The 24,435-nt window shown below is 51.7% G+C and overlaps 10 protein-coding genes across 10 annotated transcripts, besides 7 other annotated features; 5 read left to right on the forward strand and 5 right to left on the reverse strand.

Moving 5' to 3' along the window:
* Positions 1–2,286: 2,286 nt before the first annotated feature.
* Positions 2,287–2,314: a microsatellite.
* Positions 2,315–2,319: 5 nt separating this feature from the next.
* ACLA_085100 (pyridoxamine 5'-phosphate oxidase family protein) lies at positions 2,320–3,229 on the forward strand (the record flags this gene model as incomplete). Its single annotated transcript, XM_001268240.1, has 2 exons — positions 2,320–2,715; positions 2,885–3,229. 2 exons carry the CDS (start codon positions 2,320–2,322, stop codon positions 3,227–3,229), a joined length of 741 nt encoding a protein of 246 aa, XP_001268241.1.
* Positions 3,230–3,640: 411 nt separating this feature from the next.
* Positions 3,641–5,494, reverse strand: ACLA_085110 (fungal specific transcription factor domain-containing protein; the record flags this gene model as incomplete). Its single annotated transcript, XM_001268241.1, is given in 6 exon segments — positions 3,641–3,875; positions 3,936–4,150; positions 4,164–4,450; positions 4,485–4,926; positions 5,009–5,176; positions 5,210–5,494. 6 exon segments carry the CDS (start codon positions 5,492–5,494, stop codon positions 3,641–3,643), a joined length of 1,632 nt encoding a protein of 543 aa, XP_001268242.1.
* A 1,279-nt stretch (positions 5,495–6,773) lies between these two features.
* On the reverse strand, positions 6,774–7,130 carry ACLA_085120 (uncharacterized protein; the record flags this gene model as incomplete). The annotated part of the gene is made up of 2 exons (XM_001268242.1): positions 6,774–6,804; positions 6,931–7,130. The coding sequence occupies 2 exons, from the start codon at positions 7,128–7,130 to the stop codon at positions 6,774–6,776; spliced, it is 231 nt and encodes a 76-aa protein (XP_001268243.1).
* Positions 7,131–7,912: 782 nt separating this feature from the next.
* ACLA_085130 (putative nonsense-mediated mRNA decay protein Upf3) lies at positions 7,913–9,718 on the reverse strand (the record flags this gene model as incomplete). Its single annotated transcript, XM_001268243.1, has 2 exons — positions 7,913–9,407; positions 9,471–9,718. 2 exons carry the CDS (start codon positions 9,716–9,718, stop codon positions 7,913–7,915), a joined length of 1,743 nt encoding a protein of 580 aa, XP_001268244.1.
* A 447-nt stretch (positions 9,719–10,165) lies between these two features.
* Positions 10,166–10,194: a microsatellite.
* A 2-nt stretch (positions 10,195–10,196) lies between these two features.
* On the forward strand, positions 10,197–11,546 carry sitA (TOR signaling pathway phosphatase SitA; the record flags this gene model as incomplete). Its single annotated transcript, XM_001268244.1, has 4 exons — positions 10,197–10,350; positions 10,410–10,800; positions 10,866–11,197; positions 11,257–11,546. 4 exons carry the CDS (start codon positions 10,197–10,199, stop codon positions 11,544–11,546), a joined length of 1,167 nt encoding a protein of 388 aa, XP_001268245.1.
* Positions 11,547–11,559: 13 nt separating this feature from the next.
* Positions 11,560–11,590: a microsatellite.
* Positions 11,560–11,596: a microsatellite.
* A 643-nt stretch (positions 11,597–12,239) lies between these two features.
* On the forward strand, positions 12,240–14,253 carry ACLA_085150 (putative phenol 2-monooxygenase; the record flags this gene model as incomplete). Its single annotated transcript, XM_001268245.1, has 5 exons — positions 12,240–12,752; positions 12,826–13,707; positions 13,760–13,934; positions 13,994–14,110; positions 14,159–14,253. 5 exons carry the CDS (start codon positions 12,240–12,242, stop codon positions 14,251–14,253), a joined length of 1,782 nt encoding a protein of 593 aa, XP_001268246.1.
* Positions 14,254–14,436: 183 nt separating this feature from the next.
* Positions 14,437–14,471: a microsatellite.
* Positions 14,437–14,472: a microsatellite.
* Positions 14,473–14,693: 221 nt separating this feature from the next.
* Positions 14,694–15,335, forward strand: ACLA_085160 (NUDIX hydrolase; the record flags this gene model as incomplete). The annotated part of the gene is made up of 1 exon (XM_001268246.1): positions 14,694–15,335. One exon carries the CDS (start codon positions 14,694–14,696, stop codon positions 15,333–15,335), a length of 642 nt encoding a protein of 213 aa, XP_001268247.1.
* A 246-nt stretch (positions 15,336–15,581) lies between these two features.
* ACLA_085170 (putative dipeptidase) lies at positions 15,582–17,050 on the reverse strand (the record flags this gene model as incomplete). Its single annotated transcript, XM_001268247.1, has 3 exons — positions 15,582–16,498; positions 16,555–16,767; positions 16,822–17,050. 3 exons carry the CDS (start codon positions 17,048–17,050, stop codon positions 15,582–15,584), a joined length of 1,359 nt encoding a protein of 452 aa, XP_001268248.1.
* Positions 17,051–17,940: 890 nt separating this feature from the next.
* ACLA_085180 (flavodoxin and radical SAM domain protein) lies at positions 17,941–20,354 on the forward strand (the record flags this gene model as incomplete). The annotated part of the gene is made up of 2 exons (XM_001268248.1): positions 17,941–17,965; positions 18,043–20,354. 2 exons carry the CDS (start codon positions 17,941–17,943, stop codon positions 20,352–20,354), a joined length of 2,337 nt encoding a protein of 778 aa, XP_001268249.1.
* Positions 20,355–20,837: 483 nt separating this feature from the next.
* Positions 20,838–22,706, reverse strand: ACLA_085190 (phosphotransferase family protein; the record flags this gene model as incomplete). The annotated part of the gene is made up of 4 exons (XM_001268249.1): positions 20,838–21,736; positions 21,815–22,189; positions 22,250–22,549; positions 22,619–22,706. 4 exons carry the CDS (start codon positions 22,704–22,706, stop codon positions 20,838–20,840), a joined length of 1,662 nt encoding a protein of 553 aa, XP_001268250.1.
* Positions 22,707–23,753: 1,047 nt separating this feature from the next.
* Positions 23,754–23,780: a microsatellite.
* Positions 23,781–24,435: the final 655 nt, after the last annotated feature.

The raw sequence follows: 24,435 nt of genomic DNA on the forward strand, positions 1-24,435 counted from the left end.
ACATTATCACATATGATGGAGATCCCCGCAGCAAAGCGGGGTCGTAATGACGTCTTTAGTTTTGCCTCAATCCGTTTTGTGCCACTCAAAGTGTGGTTGAGGCCATCGCTAGAGTACTAGTGGTAGTAGTAGGAGTAGTTGGTACTCGGTAGTGGACCTCAGTCGCAGTAGACTAGGAGTAAGTAGATAGCACGGAGGAACATAGGGACCTCGACTCGGCGACTTTTCTACCAGCGGGGTCATTTCCGCCCGAGAAGGAAATTGCGGTTTGCTATCTACCAGATCACTATTTCGAATGATACTCAAGAGTACTAGGTAGTCGTGTTTCTCCGTATATGACATCGGTACCGCGGTTCGTTGTATAGGGGTGAAACACTTGCAAAATAAGGCGCTTATGGCTTTATGCAGTCAGGACCTTATGCTGTGTTAGTGTAAGTTAATATCAGCTGGATTGTTACACAGCATAATCTTCAATATAATCCTGGGACATGCATGATGCATCTGCATAATAATACAATACCATTGTCCCTTCCATCCCCTATACTGTAACTAACTGACAGTATGGAAGATCACACCAAGTAGATGATGATGTTCCCCTAATAGCTTACTTCTCCAGGACCTTAACAATCAGTAGTAGCCGGACTTCCTTCGGGGAGTCCAAAAAACCATCCCCGGTGCCATTTGTTATCTGCGCTTGACGGGCGGAAGTTTTACCGAACCAGGCAAGACTGTCCACTACTGTGGTCTGTGCCATATCTTCGCGCTATTTTACTAAGTTACTGTACAGTGTACAGTCTGTACTGCGGAGACTGAGAGTTGACTGCTGACACGATGATTACGAACTGGTATCCCTGTACGCGTATGGTTCTGAATAAACTCATCGCTGGAATGGTCGCCATAGTCACTCAGTCTCCAGTATTCAAGGTCTCTGTACCCTATAGGCTATGGGATGGCCTACCCGAGGCAAAGCGACATTAACTCCACGGCTCTGTACATGGTAGACTAGTATTGGGGTAGATATCTACTGTTCGTCCTTCCAATGATTCACTGCTGACAATCATGCTAATGATACATGGTGGAGTAGTACCAATAATAATAATACCACCTACTCCGTAGTTAATGGCGTATCCATTGTCCAAGTAACGGCCAAGAAGTTCACATCTCCAATCACACCGGCCATTGTGGCCTTTCTGAACTTCTGCGCGTTCGTTCTTTGATTTCCAATCCCGATGATCATCTGCAGGGGTCTTGTTTATTGGCCATCGCCCGCCGACTCTTCAGCAACTACAACTAGCAAGTAGCAACTAGCAAGAGATGCAGAGCCTGAACCTGGATGCTCCCCAATTGCCATCAAAACGTGCCCTTGATTTCGCCATTTGGTACTAGTTCTCTAGTCTAGTCATGTTCTTGCTCTTCGGTCTCTGTGATCAGAGCTCAACTTCATGCTTCAAAGTTCAAACACTTTCGCATTGGCAATTGGAATCAGCGCCCCCTCCTCCGGGGAGGATAGACCTGCATTCTTCTTGCGCGACTTGTCGACACTCTCGGGCCCCTTTGAACATGGAGACCCACACGACGATCACTTGGAGGGGCATGAGAAAGGACTCATACTCCGTAGTCACAGGAGATAGCCTCGAGTGGGACAGAATTGACAGTTCTCAATTGACACTTGACAGTGCCTCCACCGCGTTGAGGTCATAAACAGTTGAACCCCTGAGAAGGGGACGGCAGCTCTTGGTTGTTGCTCCAGCGAAAGGGCCACGGACTCAAAACCTTCTACGTCCAAACACAAAATACCGTGAAGATCACAATAGCTTCAGACCGAGGGTGCCGTTGTGGCTTTGTGGGAACAGGGAGCTTCCTTGGGACGTGGCTGGAATTTGGAAACGGCGGAAGCACGACTTCGGAAATACAACGTGCAGTGAGGTATATGTAGTCTGAATCGTCTTGCCCTTCTCCAGACAAGTTCAACAGCCATATAGCCAAAACAAGAACAGAAATATGAGTCCCCCAAATCACTACTACCTCCAATTGAGTCAGTTTACCGTTCAAATGTATAGCAAAACATAGCAGTATAGCATCATGACCTTGCAGGATCCTCCATGCCAGGAATAATGGTCAAAGTCACACAACCTCACCGAACAAATGACTCACCACCAACTCTCAACCATATCGAAACTCACCTTCCCTCACTCCATCCCAAATACCAACTCAACCTCCAATTCCTTACTGCCTACTACTACACTAGTCACTACTATCTATTTACTCCGTACACTCTTTACAGGGAAATAAAAAAAAAAAAAAAAAAAAAAAACCACAATGCCCCAATTCTACCCCTCCATCAGCCCCGAGCTCCGCGCCTGGGCTCTCCGCCAACCCATCTTCTTCGTCGCCTCGGCCCCACTACGCGGCAAACACGTCAACCTCTCGCCCAAGGGCCTGCCGGACGCCTGCTTCGCTATTCTCGGCCCCAACGAGGCCGCCTACATCGACGCCACGGGCTCCGGCAACGAGACAATCTGCCACCTGCGCGAGAATGGCCGCCTCACCGTGATGTTCTGCTCGTTCGACGCGGCGCCGCGCATCCTGCGCTTCTTCTGCACGGGGACTGTGATTGAGTGGGACCAGCCGGAGTTTGGGGAGTATGTGGCGCGCATGGGCGGTGGAAAGAGGGTGGTGGGTGCGAGGGCGGTGATACGCTTGGATGTGTTTAAGGTTGATTATTTGATTTTTCTTTCCGTTTTGTTATTTTCTCTAAGAGGGGGGGGGGTTTCCCCCATGATTGTTTTTTCACTGCGCTGCGCAGGTCACTAACCTTTTCTCGCTACTTGTGGCGGATCATTATTGACGTTGATGATAAAATGTTAACGCTGAGGTCTAACAGGTCCAAACCTCCTGCGGGTACGGCGTCCCGCAGCTCGCCCTCACCCTCGACCCGGACACCAATGAGCCCAAACCCTACTTCAAGGACCGCGAGACTATCGGCCACTGGGCCTCCAACAAGGTCGAGAAGGGCCAGCTGCGCGCGTACCAGCAGCAGTGGAACGCGCGCAGTTTGGACGGGCTCCCGGGCCTGTGGTCCGCCGTCGCGGATAGTGGGCGGTCTGTGTGGGTGGGCCGCGCGCGGAACTGGATGCGCCGCCATGGCGAGGAGATAGAGTTGGTGAAGACGTCGGTGCTGTGGTTGGGGTTTGTGATGCTTGTGTTGAGCTGGATGGGGTATGCTTAGGTATGTTTTATCGGGGGACAGGGGGTTGTAAAGTGTAGAGTGGTAGATGTGGATGCTTGGGGTCTCGGTTGGAGTAAATGTGTTGCAATGGCTATAGCCCATGTGTGAAGTTTAACATGGCCATGTAGGATGGGGTGAGCAGCGATGTTAACCAAGCTCCCGAGAGACCTTCTCCTTCCCTAGCCATCCCACTACAACAGATTCGCATCACCCAGTCTATCATGCAGCGGGAGCGTCTCCTCCGTGAAAGGAAGGCTATCCCACTCCAGGGGCACGTTGCTCATATCGAATGGACTAGTCAGCGAAGGCAGATTCCCAGCTCCTTCATTCGGGCGCATACACTATTCCGCTTGGAAGTGCTCGTGTTGTGGTGTCTCCTGTGCGGGTTTAGAGCTGCTCAGACTAAACAGCTTACTGCTGTACTGGCTCGTGCTGTGTCCTTGGCACGAAAGCCGCTGGCGTTGCTCGGAGATCGCGTGGTGGAGGAATGTGAGGATCTCGTAGTAATGCGCTGCCTGAGTGGACTGCTGCGAGAACGTGTGCAGGATGTTGATGGCCGGCGAGAGCTTCTTCGAGGTCGGGATTGGGATCTTTCTGGGAGAAGAGGGAGAAGCCGACGACGAGGGCTGCGGCGAAGATGAAGGCTCTGTTGGTCTAGTAAGCAGGGGGGGGGCATGCAACAAGGATCTAGGTCTTTGGAACACACCTGAGAATGCACATATTTCCGAGTAGCAGTTCTGAGCGGTGGATCTCCAAACAGGTCTGGAGCATGTATAGCGCCGAGTTCGTGCAAGCGACGGCCAGGCGCGTGTGTACAGTGTTTTCCGGAATGTCCCCCAGAACATCCTCCTCCGGGTTGAAATGAGGAAGGGTCTTGTCACGACGATGACTGCAAAGTGGTACGAACAGGCGACGTCCAAGCTGCCTATTATACGTTCTTGTACAGCGAGACACTCCTGTTGCGTGTCTGGGGTGTGAGCAGCGACTTTGGAAGACTGTCGCTCCACTGCTTGAGCTTTTCCAACAGTGACTCGGCTACTTGTGCCGATGCTGTTTTTTCGCCGTACAGCCGCGCGATGATTTCATCCAGTATGTGTGCAAGATGATACAAGGCCTTCAGGCCTTCTACTTGACCGGTGGGATGGGGTGCTTCAGTAATACTGGCTCCATATTCGGAGCGTAGAGAGGATGTCGCAGGTGGCCTGCCAAGGATAGAGCTGACTAGAAGGTCTAAATTGCATAGGCGCATTCAAACGCACGCCCTGCTCCAGTGAGTTAACGGGCCCTGATGCCATCGAATTATCGATGTGTGAAAGGAGATACCTTCGATGCTGTTCGGCCGCCGGTAGAAAACTCGACTTATCAGCGTGGAGACCCAACGCCACGGCTCCTCGAGCGGCCACTCCAAGATACACAAACGCAGCGTTCCTGCGACAGGCTCCAAGCATATAAAATGCCATCAGTAGGAAGAGATGCACCATCCCCAGGCTGGGGCTCTCTAGCATTTTAGCAGGTGCTCTGCGTTGTCCGCGAGCAAAGAAAATGCGTTCGATGCGATTGGTTGTGGGGTTCTGGGCCTGTGTCTGTGCTCCTATGGCAATCATTACGTCTGTCAGTGCCATTGTGTCCTGTCCAGTCTGGCGACCTGTGGTATTCGTCATATCGAAATCCGGCATGGTGTATAGAAAGCCTCTTGTCTGTCGGCATGCCATTAACTGATGTATCCAATCACGCAGTTGCACTTGATCCAGTGCACTTGGACGAATATGGCACTCATACTGCAATCTGGCATGTCCGGATGAAGCCACATCGCTGGTCTGGATCAAGCGTGTCCTCGAGATTTGACGGAGCATCGTCGGGAGCCTCTGTTTCGAGCATGTCTTCGCTCCTGCCATTGTGGGAAAATTGGGACGGGCCAATGTGTTGCGTAACCGTGTCGCGGAGCAACTACAGAAATTATAGTGATGCAGCACTACCCACGTAGACGGGGTGTTGTGACATCCGGTCGACCTCGCAGTTCAGAGGTGTTTTGCACGTCTGATGTACTTGGTCGCCGAGCTGGGACATGATCAGTCCGCCTGGAAGGCATGCACGAGTGCGCCTGTCCCCTTCGAAGACATGTCTGACATGGGGATAAGCCACTGCATCGCCGTTTGGATGTCCTGCAGGGGAGGCACGCCTCGTAGGCTCGCGGGCGACTTGCGGGATGCTCTTTGGGATACGCCATGTCTGGTGTCGAGGCGTAGCAAGGCCGCCGATCCACATGTGGAGTATGATTAACATAGCAGGGCAGGGGTGAAGCGTTCCACCTAGCACTGATGCATGGTAGACTGGCAATAATAGTACTCGGTGATAAGTGTCTACAGCGCGACTAGCACTGTAACTGGAATCAATGCAAGGAGAGAAGCTTTCCCCCGCATTCAGGCCAAACGGTTCGGCTTATCGGTTATCGTCGTCGTTCGCTGGTGTATTTAGATGCGCAGGCGGAGGGAGAGTTGACCACCAACTGCTTGTGTTATAGATTTTTCTGTCGGTATCGGGGCTAGTCCGATGCACGTATGGGATCGGATGGGTTTGTTGGGTATTATTGTGAAGTGCGACGAGCATATTGATTGGTGCTACTAGGATGGTTCGTCTGTAGTCACTTTGGATATATATATCCACAACCACTTTTTGTACTTTGTAGCATTGAACTTGGTATTGACTTGGCAACACAGCAAGAAGACCCTTGGGGGAGCAGAACTAGAACATGAACTAGTATAACAGGACATCAGCATCATAGATTTTCTTATTTATCTACCAAAATGCAAAACTAGAGCACTCAAGCCAGCATTACTGTCTTGATGGAATATCAGCATGATCTTCGATATGTACTCTAATGCCTAATAAGCTAGAATATAATTTTCCTTTTTTAGTCGAAGGGAATCCCTCCCCCCGATCTTTTCTTCTATTTTTTTTTTCTCAGAGATCCTTCGTTCGAAACCCAGCGATGGCAGATGGATCCGCACCAAAGAGATGGAAGGAACCAAAGGACCAATAGACATGCACAGAGCCAACTTGCACTATCGCTGGGATACTCACCATTTCCCCGTCCTAGAACGATATATAGCATCGACACTAGCTGCCTAAATACTGATTACACCCATTACTGCACAACGGGTTGTTGACTTGTTGACTGGCAGACATTGATACTGTAAACGCCCTGTCCAGCAAGATAGTAGGACAACTAGACGGAGTTCATTGTACCTGCATCTTGATACAAGCCTGATGCTTCGATATTTAATAATCTGACCTATCACGAGTCCTCACTCTTGCCAGTTGCCCGTCTGCCACAAAAAGCCGGATCAGCTCGGTTTGCCGGTAGATCATCGGCACCTCTGTAGGATACTATCATTATTACTACTACTACTAGGCGAGTAGACACGAGACAGTACTGTGTAGTCCATTGCAGCGGGCCAAGCCAAGCATCATACCCAATTCCGACTGCCAAGTCGAGCCCACACTGTACGTAGTACGGAGTAGAGAAGTTCGCTCAAAGAGTCTTCTAGACTTCAACAATGTTCAACCGCCTCATCCTGTAGAACAGAGCAGAAAAAAAGTCAATTTCCATTCGTAATGATATCTCCAAGTAACCAGCACCAACCACTGAGAAGCTGAGTGAGCAACAAAGCCATGCCTGAAGTTGAAGTTTTACTACTGACTGGATGCCGGTGAGCGTGAAAGAGTCCAGCCAGAACTTTGGAACCAGCCAGTGGATGCGGGAAAAGTTTTCATTCTCTCTGATTGGCCCGCTAAGCTTCAACCACGACAAACCAAGCAAACACCGCACACTCTCGCTTGCGGTTAGCGCGCTCGCTAGTGCACCACCAGCTCTATATAAACCTCCAAATCCCCCAGTCATTATGAAAATCAAGCGACTCTACGTGAGTGATCCCCCTCCCTACCTTGGGAATCACCTCCCAAACCAAACACTGCAATGAATCCTTTTGCTAACAACTGCCACAGTTCAAAGAATCACTTTAGAGTAGACGTCCCACCTCTGAGCTCTTCTAAAGAGCCACAGAATCTCCACCCTTGCTGATGACTGCTATGTCCTCGATGCCCTAAAGTGAAGCCGTTCTTACTCCCGCCTCGACCCCGCGGCGCTCCGACGCTCACAACGATTCTGTCGCAAGACGGAGTCTGTTTGGGCTGTTGGTTGCTGCGATGGTCCAGGGAGTGGTGATGATCTTGACCTTGTCCTGACGTCTTGACTTCGGTCGGTCGGATTTGGTGGGCGTCGAGGAGGTCTGAAAGGTGTCTGCCTCTTTTTCATTTTTTATGTTGAATGATTATGAGATTGGAAATTGCTCTACCCTTTTCTAGATAGATACCAATATGATTTGAGAGTCTTCATCAACTTTTTTTCCCTTTTCCGTGCTGTCATTTTAATTGTAATATCGTAGTCAATTTAGCAAAAAGCTCAGAAGCTTCTGTCTCGGAGCGTTGGATTAATATCTCCGATAATTCACGTCGTGCAAGGCTTGTTCTGCCGTATCGCCCAGTAGTAGATCATGTTGATCTACCAAGTACCTAGCCATCAGTGTTTATGCACCGGACCATGAAACAAAGCGCCTGTCATCAAGTCATATATGGGTATCACTGCATTACTACCGTACATCAATCATCTCGGCATGTTTATTGTTATTTCGTCTCCGAGCTCTTCCCTCCAGAAGCATTCGCGTTCGCACCGGCGTTTCCCCCACTGCCCTTGGCACCACCCTTGTTTCTAGATCCACGACCACCGCGGGGTCCTCGCGATGAAGACGGTGTTGCTGCGCCGGATCCCCCTTCTCCACCTCCACCAGACTTTCCTCGGTTGCCGTTGGTGCTACCAGCACTGGAGGCCGGGGGCTCACTGCGACCCTTCCCGCGGCCTTTCTCAGCGCCCGGATTCACCTTGCGTTCAAGCACCACGACCTGACTCTGGGCCACAGTCACAGGACTAGCCGCAATGGCTTTCTGTAGACCACCCGGTTCTGTAAAATCAATGTACCCGAATCCCTTCTTCTTGTCGATCTCCACCTTCACGATCTTTCCAAAAGGTGAGAAGGCGGTTTCCAGTAATGGCTCGGTGACCCCCTGAGACGGGTTGGCGTGCTTGAGGAATGCCTGTGTAGCCGTCGAAGAAGCGACCGCTGCGGCTTGCTTTCCTCGCCCCGATTTCGACTGTTTGGCCGGTGCTGTGGGCGCGTTGGCAGGAGGGGTGCCTGGGCTGGACTGACCACGGGATGACGCGGGTTCGCTTGTCTGAGGAGGAGCGTTTCCTCGGCCCTTCGCTGGCGCGGGTTGGGCAGGCGAAGCGGCTTTTCCAGATCTGGTCGCGGTATCCTTCTTGCCAGCCTCTGTAGTAGCCTCCGCCTCCTTCTTCTGTTCTGTATCTGTCGGAGTACCCTTCCCACCTCTGCGGCGTGCGCCTGAAGGCGCAAGCCCCAGATCTCTCTGTAAAATCTTGGCCGCAGCGGCGATATTCCCACGCTCCCTTCTCCGCTCACCCTGCGAAGCAGGCTGGGAAGCATCCCTGCTCGCTACTTGGCTTGTTGGCTTGGCGGTTTGCTTGACGGTGACGTTGGCGGCCCTATTTGCTGCCTTGACCGCTTCCTTGGCTGCCTTATCGGCTGTCCTGGGTTTCTTCTCTGCTTTCTCGGGCGAGGCCTGGGAAGTATCCTTATCCGGTCGCTGCAGGAGTCTCTTGGCTTGCACCTTTTCGGACTTGGAATCTTTGTCGCCCTTGGCGTGTCTCGAGGATTTACTGGCGGCCTCCTTGGCTTTGCTGGCCTTCTTCTCCTTGATGTATTGGACGAGAGGCGTCGTTGTCACCGTTTCCTTCTTTTCATCTGCCTCGGCACTTTCAACGGGAGCAGGTTTCGTGATCGGCTGTGTAAGGCTCTCGAGAAAAGCAATGAACTCGGGGTCCTGATCGATGGTTCCCTGGCGAGCATCCTTGCGGACCCGACTACCGGGGATCTTAGCGTACGGAGAAAATTCGAGCGATGGCGGCCCTAGGAGCACCGGGTCGTTGACGGTATTGCGGCTGTCTATGAATGGGGTTTGTCGGACTTTATCTGAAAGAGACGCAATGTGTTCGCTGGACGTAACGTGAATGTAGGCACGGGAGGGTCTCGATGGTTTCGCATGACTGTATAATCGTATCACCGTTAGCTCGCAGGTCTTACACATCCGAAAGAATTCAACAACTGACTCTTTGGCTATCTTGCCAGGCTTGTATTGGTACCAATCCACCTTCCCAGCACCAATCGCCCATTCGGATCCCAGCGCATTCTCGAACTCGGTCTGCGTCAGGCCGGGCGGTAGCCGTCTCACTAGTAGTTTGAGTCGCGGAGCAGCTGGCTTGGGATTCTTTCTAGAGGACGATGAGTTCTTCTGCGTCGCGGTCGCTGGGATCTGGAGGACACCTCCTGTTGGCTTGCCAGGGGAAATCTGCGTCATGATGAATCGATTTCGAGTGTGAGGGAGGGGAAAGATCTACACTCCGATTGGAGTGGCACTGAAGGTTTGGTACTACTGAGATGGTAGAGGTTAACCCGATTTGCACGGTCGGTTGAGGGTGACAGAAATGTGAAAGAAGAAAAAGAAGTGAATGTCCGTCGAGTAGTTGTCAACTATCAGAGCTGGTGATGCTGCGGCGAGTCAACTACGGGAGGCGAGGGCCGCCAAGCACGCGATCCTAGCCAACATCCTGCGGGGAAAGGAAATACACATGAGGTTCAAGCCCAGTGTTTCTGATTATTATTAGTGATTTCGTTTGCAGTCCAGAATCTTTGATAATAGTTTGATAGAGAGCGACAGTCATACACCAGCCTTCATATCTTTGTGTGCACGAACGCCATTTTTGAAGTCTACCTATCTGAAATCAATTTCACATCGCATCGCTATATCCATCCATCCATCCATCCTTCCTTCCAGCATGGTGGATAGCAAGATCCCTGAGCCGGGCCCAGCCAAACTAAGGCGCAATGCCGGCCCAGACGAATGGCTCGAGGCAGCCAAGGACTGCAAGTACCTCTCCGAACAACACATGAAGCAGCTGTGCGAGATTGTCAAGGAGTACATGATGGAAGGTGAGTCGCGAAGGGATAAAATTGGCGCCCCCCACTCTGACAGAGCCAACCCCTGGAAGAATCCAATATTCAGCCCGTCTCGACGCCCGTGACCGTCTGCGGCGATATCCACGGCCAGTTCTACGATCTGCTGGAGCTTTTCCGGGTATCGGGTGGCATGCCCGACGGGTCGGGGGACGACGCTCCCACCACGCAGGCCTCGGTGATCACGTCGGACGATATCGAGCCCCCGTCGACCATCACGGATCCTAAGCTACGGAAGAAATTGAAAAACGCGTCGGCTCCGTCGGAAGAGGATGATGAGAATAGTGTGAATCGACAAAGTCAGTCCTCCAGCGCGGGGTCGAATGATCTACAGCTCAAGCGGAATTTCGTGTTCCTGGGTGACTATGTCGATCGAGGATACTTCAGTTTGGAGACCTTGACATTGCTCCTGTGTCTCAAGGCCAAGTAAGTGCTTGTGATGCCCTCTGTGGCGGGTTGGTTTCGGAGTTTTAATGTTCGTTGCTCGTTAGATATCCTGACCGGGTAACGTTGGTCCGTGGAAACCACGAGTCTCGTCAGATCACGCAAGTGTACGGTTTCTATGAGGAGTGTTTTCAAAAGTACGGGAATGCCTCTGTATGGAAGGCCTGCTGCCAGGTGTTCGACTTCATGACATTAGGTGCTATCATCGACGGACGGGTATTGTGTGTGCATGGTGGGCTGAGTCCCGAGATCCGGACCCTCGACCAGGTTCGCGTGGTCGCGAGAGCGCAGGAGATCCCGCACGAGGGTGCATTCTGTGACCTTGTCTGGTCAGATCCAGACGACGTGGAGACATGGGCTGTTAGTCCCAGAGGAGCTGGTACGTATTTTCTGTGCTCATTATCGCCCGTGACGTTGAAATGCTTACCACCTCGGTAGGTTGGCTGTTTGGAGACAAGGTTGCCGATGAGTTCTGTCACGTCAATGACTTGACGCTCATAGCCCGCGCGCATCAGCTGGTGAACGAGGGCTACAAGTACCACTTCGCGAACCAGAACGTGGTGACTGTCTGGAGTGCGCCCAACTACTGCTACCGGTGCGGCAATCTGGCGTCTGTCTGCGAGATCGGCGAGGATCTGAAGCCCACATTCAAGCTGTTCAGTGCTGTCAGCGATGACCAACGACATGTTCCCCCTTCGCGGCCGGGCCGCAGTGAGTACTTCTTGTAGTATACCGCATATCTTTCTTTTCTTTTCTTTTCTTTTCTTTCTTTTTGTTTCATCTGGCATCTTGTCTGAAAATTACGGGGTGGGAGATACCTGACCCGCAATCGGCGCTGGCGTCTTGGAAACGCGTGACGGTCTGTCCCATGTTGTGCCAGAGTGGGCAGTTGATGATGATTATATAATGAGATTAGACGCACTTAATGATGCTTCTGTTGGTACCCAAGGGTAGTGCAATTCTGGGGGTTGTCAGTTATGTACTATGTTTCTCACCAGCCCGCAGTATTGATTGCGCTCAGTTGATGTTGATGCTATTGACATTTCATGTGGTACGTAGAGAAGACATACGTAACCCGTGCACTGTTCCTCGCTTGCCTTGAACCCCTGCTAGACGTTCCCCAATCTGGTTTAATCCTTGTCGTGAGTCTTCAGGCATTTCCCTCAGTCTACTATCTATACCTCTACGAGGTATAGAGTAGGATCAACCGTCGCTGATTGGCTGGCAGTTGACCGAGGCGATCTGCCGACATGTCCGGGATAGATTCCGGGGCGCACGGGATGCATTCCGGCCCCGGATCCGAGCATGCCATAAAGAAGGAAGATCAAACCCATGAATCTGGGGAAAGAGGGTCTCTCTCAAATGTTTATGAACCAAAACATCTCTGGCCTCAGCCCTAGAGAGAAAAATATACCACAACAATGTTAGAGAAAGTCGACGTGCTCATTTGCGGAAGCGGATCCGCCGGCCTCTGCGCAGCCACCTGGCTCGCCCGGTACGGCATCCGATGCAAGATCCTCGAGCGCCGCGACGGGCCCATGACCATGGGCCAGGCGGACGGCGTGCAGTGCCGGACGGTCGAGATCTTCGAGAGCTTCGGCATCGGCGAGGAGCTGCTGCGCGAGGCGTACCATGTGCTGGAGGTGGTGTTTTGGGCGGACGACGGCACGGGCGTGATCAAGCGGACTGGCCGGACGGCGGATACGCAGCCGGGTCTGTCGCACCAGCCGCATGTGATCCTCAACCAGGCGCGGATCAATGGCCTGCTGATTGAGAAGATGCGCGAGTGGAATGGCCAGGAGATTGACTACGGGTATACCGTGACCAGTGTCGAGGTGGATAGCCAGCTGGCGGCGGATGCGCAGGCGTATCCCGTCAAGGTGACTGCGGAGAGGAACGGGCGGGAGGAGACGTTCGAGGCGAAGTATGCCCTGGTATGGCTATCTTGATCCTTGATATAATCGGAGTGTGGTTTTGTTTTTTTTGGCTGACCCAGATGCGGTTCAGGCATGCGATGGTGCTCATAGCACCGTTCGGAAATCGCTGGGCTACAACATGATTGGCGATAGTAGCGATGCGGTCTGGGGTGTCATGGATATGATCCCTCGCACGACCTTCCCAGATATCCGGAAGAAAACCACCATCCGCTCCAAGGCGGGCAATCTGATGATCATACCCCGGGAAGGCGGCAGTCTGACTCGGTTTTACATTGAGCTGCCGGCCGGCACCAAGGCCAAGGAAGTCAAGCTCGAGGATCTCCAGCAGGCGGCCAAGAACATCCTCAGCCAGCATTCGATCGAGTTTGTCGAGACCGTCTGGTGGTCCGCGTACTCGATCGGCCAGCGCCATGCCGACTTCTTCCACAAGGACAACCGCGTCTTCCTTGCCGGCGATTCTTGCCATACCCATTCTCCCAAGGCAGGGCAGGGTATGAATGTGAGTCTGCAGGATGGTTATAACATGGGCTGGAAACTAGCCACGGTCTTAAAGGGACTCGCTCCGCCTTCGTTGTTGGAGACGTATGTACTGGAGCGTCAAAAGGTCGCAATCGACCTGATCAACTTTGACCGGTATTTCTCGAAGCTCTTTTCCTCGGGAGGCCAGACCTCCCCCGCCGAATTTCAAGAAGGCTTCATCAAGTCTGGCAAGTACACCGCCGGCTTGACGGCGCGGTACGACAAGTCTCCCATCACTTCCGACGTGGATGAATCTGAGAAGCTCGCGGCCAATGTGGTTGTTGGGATGAGACTACCAAGCGCTCAAGTTGTCCGCTTCAGTGACTCAAAGCCGGTGCAGCTGGCCCAGTCACTTACTTCGGATGGACGCTGGCGAGTAATGGTTTTCAGCGGTGATATCAGCCTCGCTGAGACAAAGACCAAGCTGAAAGCTGTGAGTGACAAGATGCTATTGCTTCGTTTTGAGCTCTTGCTGACTCGTGCAGATTGGCAACTATCTCGGTTCTAGCGAAGGCCCCATTCACACATTCCGTCCCAAGGGAAAGGATATTGACAGCCTTATCGAGCCGATCCTGGTAGGACATGGCAAGCGTCATTCCGTTGAATTGGAGCAGATCCCGGAATGCTTCTATCCCATCACCGGCAAGCATCAAATCAGAGGTAGGTCACGGCCTAACCACAGACTCAATCTGGCGTGTAGCATGCTGACACACATCTAGATCTTCATAAGATCTACTACGATGATGAGAGCTACAACAAGGGCCATGGCCAATGCTATGAGTACCTCGGTATCAAGCCCGAGAAGGGCGCTATTGTCATTGTCCGCCCAGATCAATGTAAGTTTGCCTACCAAATTTCTTCAAATACATGCTAACGGTCGTCAGATGTTTCTGCTGTCATGAGTCTCGATGAATATAAGCAAATTGGCAAATTTTTTGCAGGATTCTTGATCCCCCAGCTGCCGGGAAGCAAACTGTGATTTGACTAAGCATGAGCCGTTGGCGATTTTTCTTCCCCGATGCTTGTAAATAATGATACATGATATGTGTATATATATTCAAAGATGCCTAACAACGGCCATCTGTTGCGCTGCGATGTTGATTAGCGCGTCGTGTACTGGTAAGATAAGCGGAGCAGAGCTCGCCCCGCTTGCTGCTGATATGAGACAGAGAGAGAGAGAGAGAGAGAGAGAGAGAGATCGTAGTCATCTGGATATTCAAGGGGATATTTGAAACAATAGAGAAAGAACGCGGTTGCCTATAGAATCCGAACAAAAATTCGCATCTCGTATAGAATGAGTCAGTGAGCGCCAAACCGAGAAACATAAAGCTGGAATCCGTCCACGAACTCTTCGACGATCAGGCCGCAACATACACCTACAAGCATCACCAGCAGTCCATATCCTATCACCAATTAAGCATGACAAACATCTCCAGTTTTACCGTGCCTCCTCACCTCGCCGAGTACAACGCCCCTCTGGCCGAATTCACCGCGTCCAAACCTCATTTCACAGACTTTGTGGTCAGCGGACTGGTCTTCTCACAGTCCTATCCCGACTCCATTCCCAAAGACACAAGTCGCCCTCGCATTCTTCTTCTCCAGCGCGCTGAAACTGACTCATATCCCGGGTACTGGGAAGGACCCGGCGGGATGTGCGAGCGCACCGACGCCACGCTCTTGACAGGCGTAGCGCGCGAAGTCCTCGAGGAGAGCGGGCTCCATGTTTCGAGATTCGTGGACTTGGTTGCAGTGGATGAGTGGGAGCGAGTCCTGCACGACGAGGTGCACCGTGTGGCCAAGTTTACGTTCCTGGTGGAGGTGCACGAGGCGGATCCAGCCACTGGCAGCGTGCCGTCCGCGGACGTTGAGGTCGGTGTTGCGCCTGAGCGCTGGGAGGATGGGGTGAAGCTGGAGCAGACGGAGCACCAGGCGTTTGTGTGGGCGACGGAGGAGGAAGTCCGTGCGAGTGCGGAGGGAGAGGGCAAGTACAAGTTCATGGGGAACCAGGGGCGGAATCTGTTGAAAGCGTTTGAGATGTCGGGGAAACCGTCTTTTGTGTGAGGCTCAAGAGCGCCTGAGACTTGGTATAGCCTGGAGCGGAAAGATTGAAAGATTTCACATCTAATGTCACTCAACGTATATAGATTGTTTTACAGCATCGTTGGGATCATACCAGTACACAGCTATTCCAACAGACTCTGAGAATGAAAATGCATATTGGTCAGGATCAAGTCACACTACCCGAATCTCCAGCAGTACCGATGATATATGTGCAAGCCATCCTGCACGACTAACTTAATATATAGCTTATTCGAGCTTATCTTCCGCAGGCACCGCTCCTTGTTCTTGCATCTGCAGTGCAACCTCGTCGACTCGCTTCCAGACCCGAAGTAAGTTGCCCCCTACCACCTTAGCAGCGTCTTCATCACTCACTCCTCGCCTCAGAAGCTCTGCGACCAAGTTCGGAAATTTTGACACATCCTCCAGTCCTTGCGGGACAGTTGGAATGCCATCAAAGTCGCTGCCCAGACCAACATGATCAAACCCAATCAGACCTCCAATGTGCATAATGTGATCTGCTACTTTATCCAGAGTGGCATGGGCCAGATCTGTCTTTGGTAGCTCACTTGGGTTGTCCGATGCAGTGCATGAAATAAAGTCGGGCGAGAAGTTGATCATGACAAGCGAGTCTTTGGCCTTGACGAGCTCCAGGACGTCGTCGGGAACATTACGAGGATGTGGACAAATTGCGCGTGCTGAGCTGTGACTGAAGATGACTGGGGCGCGACTGCCAGTCCATTCGTCCTTACCTGCGCCCAGAACATCGCGCATTGTGTCCACACTGACATGCGCCAGATCGACAATCATACCCAGTCGGTTCATTTCATAGACCACCTTTTTCCCAGCCTCACTGACTCCATGCCAGTGTGGATCAGCTATCTTAACACCGCCAGTGGGCAGCTCGGCAAGAGCCGCGTCGGCGTAACGGTTATGACAGTTGTGCGTAAGCGTGGCGTAGGATACTCCCAGTTGGTAGAAATTCCGCAGCAAGGCGAAGGAATTGCCGATTGAGTGAAGTCCCTCTATTCCCATGGGAGAGATGATCTTGCCATCCTGGAACGCCTGAAGCGCAGTAGTTCCATTGGGAGGCGGAGAAAAAGTGTCAGGATAAGCCTTGGCCAACCGTGACATGACATCGACTTGCTCCATCGTCTGGCGAACACCTGAAGTTTGTCTGTGAGTATGGATCAATAGAAATTAGGTGGTGATTGAATCCTACTTGTGGTATATGTCGCATCCGAGAAATTCGTCCAGTTCTTTGGACATGAGACAAACACACTCCAGAAGGTGCCTCCAACTTTGCCCTGAGAGAGTCGTGGTAGATCAACATGGCCGGTGAGATTGCCCTTGGTGAAAGGGATAGTAAAGTTATCCCCGTAAATCTGATTGTTAAAACGGGCACGAATGAAGATAGGAAGGTCGTCGTGGCCATCTGCAAGCACTTGTCAATACTGTCTTCTGAGCGATCAGACTCGTAGTGACCCACCGATCAATGGAGTGGTTGACAGGATTGTGTCGACTCTGTGCTCGATACTGAAAGGAGCCGTCGATCTGGGAGATCCAGTCGTGATGAAAAGGAGACATGCCAGTAGAAATGTGGCAGCTAGATGTCCGAGGCGCCGAGTCAAGGACATTCTCGCCAGAGGAGGATGAACCTGCTTCTCCACGTCGCTGGAGGTTTCCTCCCCGTATTGTCTCTTTTCAATGGCAGTCATCCTGATAGGAGACGTATGATCGATGACTCCTGATTGTGTACTGTGATACCTTCACACAGTCCAGATTAAAATGTTGTATAAAAGCAAGAGGTTGGGGCTGACAAATCCAGCAAATGAATAGATAGGACGGCTCAGTTGATGTTCTCCAGTAGCACGCAATCACCTCATAAGATACATCGATGGCCAATGGATCCCCAAGGCATGATTCTTCTATGAGGGAACGATTGATCAAGAAGGACTTAGCTGTGAAGCAAACGAGGCACTATTTTGGCCAACTGGATATGACTGGGAACAACTGGGTGGGCTGTAGTTATGTTTGGAGTCACCAACAACACCTTGTACAGATATTTCCTCGGTGTCTAGAAAACAGAGAACTGCCTCTCTCTATTGGGTTCATTTAACATCAATCAAATCTTCGAAGTATCAAGTACCCAAGGAGAGATCTTGACCCTTTTCCCTTACTCCGTACGTAGTACTCTCAACTCCGTACTCTCTACCAAGAGAAACAATGCGGGAGCCAATCACAGCTGACTAATGAAAATTTCGCCCACAAGTTCTTTGAATAACTTCAACAACACTGTCGAGATTCAAAACACCTCATCCGTCATTGCTTCGAAGACTTTTGTGTTCTTTCGAAAGATCAGTCATATTAGACTGTCTTGAGACCACTTACCACTGATCAAGCAGTCAATGCTCCAACAGCCTCCAAGAATCGATTAAACTAGACAGTTGATCTGCCCCTCGGCTTCTCCCCACTTGGTTCAATCACCGCCCGCCCGTTCATAATTTCCATCGCATCTTTTCTCACAATTTCTGCGCCAAATGAGGCCAACGCTCCGACTGGTGGTTTAGATACGAGGACATTGTCATCTCGATTCTCTGGAATCATCATGACCGAACACTCTCTGACGGAAGGTATGTAAAGTCGGATTTCTCTGCATTTCCTGTACACAATACCGGACTTTTACTGATCGAGAATCCCCACGGTGTAGGTCTCTTGACCTTTTGGCATTCGTACCGTTTACTATTTCTCGTGGCCTTTTCAACCGGTTTCGTGATCATCAGATTCTATCGCAAATTCCAAACCAGGTCCAAGACTACAGCCTCCTCGTCCGTCCCGCCCTCACCTCGAAGTGCTTCGCCAGAGAAGCCCGATAAACCTCTACTTAACGAGGCCGTTAAACCAGTAGCAACGCAAAACATTGAATCGCAGACATCTTTATCGAATGAACCTTTGTCGAAGGCTGCCTCCGGCCCGAAGAGAGTGTCTGGTAAAAAGCCTCTCAAGGTTGCAGGACGGCGCGCACAGTCGGATCAAGGACAACCCATCTCCTTCATCCAACCTATTATCTTCTTCGCCTCGTTGACAACGACCACCGAAAGATATGCTCAAACCCTGCTCGAAGATTTGCGCGCTGCGGCCCAAAAGCGAGCTGATTTGGAGGATCGCGAGCGTGGCCTTCTGCCGCCTCAGATCCACGATCTCTCCTATATCGATCTCGACGACTATTTCACCTCTGCACCGAAGCCCCCATCCAATTCACCCGGAACGCGCTATGTGTACTGCCTGTTGATCCCTACCTACAATATCGATAGTATCTTGAACACCTTCCTTGATCACCTCAACGAGACCCACAACGACTTCCGCATTGATACGGGCGCTCTGTCTAGCCTTGCTGGCTACTCCGTCTTTGGCTTCGGAGATAAGGAAGGTTGGCCCACTGAAGAGGAGGGATTCTGCTCGCAGGCGAAAGAGTTGGATAAATGGATGGCCAAACTCACTGGTAGAAAGCGCGCATATCCCCTGGGTTTCGGTGACGTGAAGAGCGATGCCGAATCTGCTCTAAAGGAATGGTCGCAGGGTCTCCAGGACGTCTTGCTCGATATTCTAGAAAATGGCGGGCTGGGAGAAGGTGTCCCCGGTAGTGGTGATGCCGTCGAGAGCGACGAGGAATTGGACGACGAAGACCTGGAGAACGGCGTCAAGGGAAACAACAAGCGGCGCAAGGCTCAAGATGTTGTTGATTTGGAAGATATCAAGTTTGGTGCCGATCCCCAGAACACGACCGGTGCTCCTGTCCCAGTTGATTTCACCACTACCAAACAGTCCGCTCCGGCTCCAGCGACCGAGAAGGAGATGGTTCCTAAAACGTCACCCACCTACGCGGCTCTCACCAAGCAAGGCTATACCATTGTTGGCTCTCACTCTGGTGTCAAGATCTGTCGCTGGACAAAATCTGCGCTCCGTGGTCGAGGCTCATGCTACAAATTCTCTTTCTATGGCATTCGGTCCCATCTCTGCATGGAGGCTACACCATCCCTGTCCTGCAGCAATAAGTGTATCTTCTGCTGGCGTCATGGTACTAATCCTGTTGGAACAACGTGGCGCTGGAAGGTTGACTCACCGGAGCTGATCTTCCAAGGAGTCAAAGAAGGCCACTACAAGAAGATCAAGATGATGCGTGGCGTTCCTGGTGTACGAGCTGAGCGGTTTGCTGAGGCCATGCGCATTCGGCACTGTGCATTGAGCCTGGTTGGTGAACCGATTTTCTATCCTCACATCAATCAGTTCTTGGATATGTTGCACGAGGAACACATTTCTAGCTTTCTGGTTTGCAACGCTCAACACCCCGACCAGCTAGAAACGTTGCACCGCGTGACTCAGCTCTATGTCTCCATTGATGCCAGCAACCGCGAGAGTCTCCGGAAGATCGACCGTCCCCTTCACCGTGACTTCTGGGAGCGTTTCCAGCGCTGCTTGGATATCCTACGGGAGAAGCGCCATGTTCAGCGTACAGTGTTTCGCCTTACATTGGTTAAAGGATTCAACATTGATGACGAAGTCATTGGTTATGCCAACCTTGTCGAGAAGGCGCTGCCGTGTTTTATTGAAATCAAGGGTGTCACATACTGTGGCACAAGCACTAGCGCCGGAGCCGGTTTGACGATGCAGAATGTTCCGTTCTACGAGGAGATCGCCGAGTTCGTGACTGCTCTTAACAGTGAGTTGCAGCGCCGTGGTCTAGACTATGGCATTGCCGCCGAACATGCGCACAGTTGCTGTGTGCTCATTGCATCTGAGCGTTTCCATGTCAATGGTAAATGGCATACTCGGATTGACTACGATCGTTTCTTTCAACTGTTAGAAAAGGAGAAGGCCGACGGCACACCCTTTACCCCCGAGGACTATATGAGGGAGACTGAGGACTGGGCACTCTGGGGCAATGGTGGCTTCGATCCGAACGACGAACGTGTATACAGGAAAGGGAAGAAGAAGCAGCTACAGGTTACTGCAGAGGCGTGAGGAAAAATTCAGCCATACTTTTACTCTTCGAGCACAACATGCCAGAGCTTCGCTCGAGGGCAACCTTACTTCATCAAACCTCAGGCGATCCTCTGTTGACCATTGACCATGTGGATTCATAAGGTCATGATTACACCGTCAACAACCGACGGTTTACTCGTCTGAACGACTAGCGGGTTCGTTCCCTGCCTGGCCCGAGCTGCTGAGAAGTTCAGGAGCGCTTTTCGAACCCATTGTGGAATCGATATAGTACATCGATCGTGGCTCTTTTGGTTGGGATTTTCAATTCCGACGTTCCAACACAACGATGCCATAAATCATCATAGCCAAACTTACCAGATGGAGGCGCTTGCCAGACTCATTACATGTATATACTTTGTCACCGGCGAAATAGGCCTTTTACGATGTCAACTGAAAAATCTACTGCCTTGTGCATGATCATTTTTGTCGATTTTTAGCATGAAACCCCACAAATTCAAAAGGCTACCCCCGATCTCGGAAGAACCACAGTTTCTTTGCATCTTCTTCAGACCTTCCCTTCTGCATCTTTGTCTTCACGAACTGCTGGTACAATGCTTGGTGCCGTGCTTGAATTTTGTCAAAGTCTGCCTCTGGCGTCACCCATCCACCATCATTCGATTTGAGGAGCTGATGGGTATGCTCGCGCAGTTTCAGCCAGTCGTTATACTCGCTCATCTGGTGCTCGTGGCGAGCAACCTCTTCTGAAGTGAATCGATACGGGCATTCGTCTGGCACACCCAGATGGGCCCAATGCTGCCAGATCTTCACCAAACTATCCCGGACAAGAAGGACGCCGTCTCGGTAGGTGAAGGGACAGGAAGTGAACAGGCGACGTATGGCGACGTCTGTCTCCGTCAGAGCCAGGTACGACTCCAGATGGCTTTTCAGAAGCGCGGCCTCGTAGCATTTCGCTCTCATCGCTAGTTCCTGTTTCCGTCCCTTCTCGGCGTGGTTTTCTTGGTCTTCTGTGCCGTACTCCGGTGCTAACTCTGGGTTGCTCGTGCCTGTCTGGTAGCCCTCTGGAGGCGCGAGAAACAGTGGCCAGCGGACCTGCGTGAAGAGCGGAAGGATACCCGTGAACTGCCAATCGATCACCCCCACGATCTCCGTCGGATCCTCGTTCGACACGAAGATGTTTCCCGGGTGGAAATCGGGATGACATAGCACGGGCTCCGCATGGCGGCGTATCGGGTCGGCTTTGGCTAAGATGGGCATCACCTGCATTACGGTCTCGAGGACACGGTAATGTTCTTCAGGCGCGCCATAGTGTGGGCCCCGGCCGGCATAGGACGTCTTGTAGTTGGCTACCTGGGTAATTCCCTGGTGCACAAGATCCTTTCCAAGATCCTGGAGTGTCTTCCCTAGCCATCACGCGCAAGATGTGAGCGTTTTTGGAGAACTTGATCAGGGGCAGGGAAGAGAAAGGGAGAGAGGCTCACATGGACCCGAGTGCACCGCATAATTTTCTGGATCGGCTGCAAACCCTCCTGGCCACGATCCATGATACATCGGTCCCAGGCAATATGTCTCATCAACCGCGATGGTGCGCCCGGGCTGTTTCAGCGGCGGAGGGAGCGCGTTCCGCAGGTACAAGGCGCCATAGCCGGGAAACTCGTTTGCTGCCAGCTTACTCTCAAGGAAGGCGAAATTGCGGATCAATTTGACACGGTCGTGTTCAGCCAGGTTCTCCCAGACCTTGGTGAGCTGTTGACCTTCGCATGGCTCGAGGAGGATATACTCCGAGCCGACAGGATTGGTATCGTCTGCGCTCCAGCCCAATACCTCTGACACCGACGTGGAAGAGTGATCCTTGACTATGATCCATGAGCAACGCCCTCAGCAACCGAAAAGAATACCGCATCGTCGGTACCCACCAAACTTCAACACAGCCACCTCCGACGCCGTCCCATACCCACGTGGCACGATATTCCGACACGGCACCTTCGCCAGCACCATCTCCCCATTCTCCGCTGTCATCAGCAGCGCCTTATTATACCCACCTTCCTTCTTCTCGATTCTCGCGATCGGCGCGGCCATGCGCGGAAGCGAGGAGACCACCCGGCACAGCTCGTCCACGTTGAACGGCGAATACCGCTTCGCAAGCTCATACCCCTCGTTCACCAGGAACCGACCATTGTTATATCGGAACAGGTCTTCCTCGGTCGCCGGTTTCCCTGGACATCAGTGAGCTTATACTTCCTCTTTTTCAAACCAAAGGGGGTCTTGGGGGGGCCAAAACGTACCGTGCGCATGGAGGGATACGCGTCGACAAAACGAGGCGGGGAGGGATATCCGGACGGGGAATCCGCGACGAGGCCCAAACCTGCCCATCATGAAGCGCATCTCTCGTTATCGTGGGATCTTTGCAGAAGGGGTGAGATTGGCTGCGTTGAGATAACGAGCCGTCGGGCTACGTCATGATTGTGGAAGTATCACGACATTGTTTCGGACGGACCTCACTCAGCCAGCAATCCTTGGAACACTTCTCAATCATACTCAAGCGATGCTCCTATGTGCTGGAAGGTCTGCGCTGTGTCTAAAGTTAACTGTCCCAAACACCGCGCTGCGTGCGAAGCGATCTGCAGCACGGCTCCATGGAGACATATCGCAACGGCTTCAGCTCAGGCGCGCGAGATGCATCAGTATCTCGCGATCGAGTATAGATTCAGGCTGCCATGTATATACGTAGATAGCAAATGCAAGCAGAAATGAACCACCATGCCAGGGCGAATAGCACTCATCACGCGACCGGGGGTTTCTTCCCGGATTCGATACAGGCTACTCATATGTAATAGATCCTATCATTGTCCTCATCAGGCTCTACCGCGATGATCAAAACAATCTTCAATATCCGGGTTCTGCTCCTAACTCAATCCAAGGCAGCCGCACAGGTATTGATCTACGAGTCGAGTCGAGGAGTAAGTCCAAACACCATCCATGACGCAGATATCTCCATTCTACATCCCACAGCCTCCAAAGTATCAACAGATCATCCCCTGATGAATGAGCGATAAGCCGTCAGGAATCGCAGGTATGGTCTACCCCACCCCCGAACTGCCGCGTGATCCAGCACGAATGAAGGTAAACCAAACGCAGCTGGCAAGATCAGCAACACCTTTCTCCAGCGAGGGACGACGACGAAGACCGCGCTCCGCTTCGCAGTTTCCCAACCTCACACACGCTCAAGTACGTAGTTGAGCTGTCCCAGCCCCCTTCCCCGTCCCCCCCCCCTGAATTGCGCGGGAACTGGGAAGTAAGTCAGAAGCCAAGACCGGTCGTGTGGAAGCGGAACGGTGAAAGTTCTCGAACCGACTACCGCAGATTGACGCCTTTCTCTCGCTGCCAAAAGGAGTAAATGGAGTAGATGCAATCAAGGAGGACAAGACAAGACAAGACAAGATAAGAATACGAGGGTGCACGGTGCGGCTGGACGTTGAACTACTTACTCCCACTCTCCCAGGCTCCCACGGCAGAGATGCCAGTGGATAGATAATAGTACAGAGGTATTCTGCGATCTGCAGTCGTGTACTCCGTACTCCGCACAGACTACAGACTACAGAGTAAAGCAGAATGAGAGTGGATGTTATCCACCTTCCCTAGATAGTAAGGCCTACCATGCCGGCCACAAATCTAGTAATTAATCTATTCAACCTCAGTAGTAAAATAAATTCCGATAACTAAATAGTACCCAAGAAATCAGGAGCTTCCTAATTCCTAGTTATAATGTCAGATAAGAGGCCTGATAGGTAGACCGTAGGACTATAGGAGAAATATATATCAGTAGGGCCTCAGCCCTCAATACCGAGGTAGGCCAAAGATAGGCATTCATCAGGGTAGGTCCTAGGGTGGGAGACCAGTCACTAATAATAATAATACTAGGGAGGAGCTAGAAGCTTACTACTGTGTAGGTTCCTATGTCTAATAAGTTATCTACGGAGTAGTCTATTTTTTTTTTTTTTGATGTTAAGGAGCCTTTGCTAACTACTATATAAATTCTATAGATAACCTGAAGTTGATCTAAACTTCAGAGCAACCCACGCCATACCTAAAATAACCCTCA

This window comes from Aspergillus clavatus, genomic scaffold, assembly GCF_000002715.2.
Source record: "Aspergillus clavatus NRRL 1 1099423829806 genomic scaffold, whole genome shotgun sequence".
Lineage (NCBI taxonomy): Eukaryota > Fungi > Ascomycota > Eurotiomycetes > Eurotiales > Aspergillaceae > Aspergillus > Aspergillus clavatus.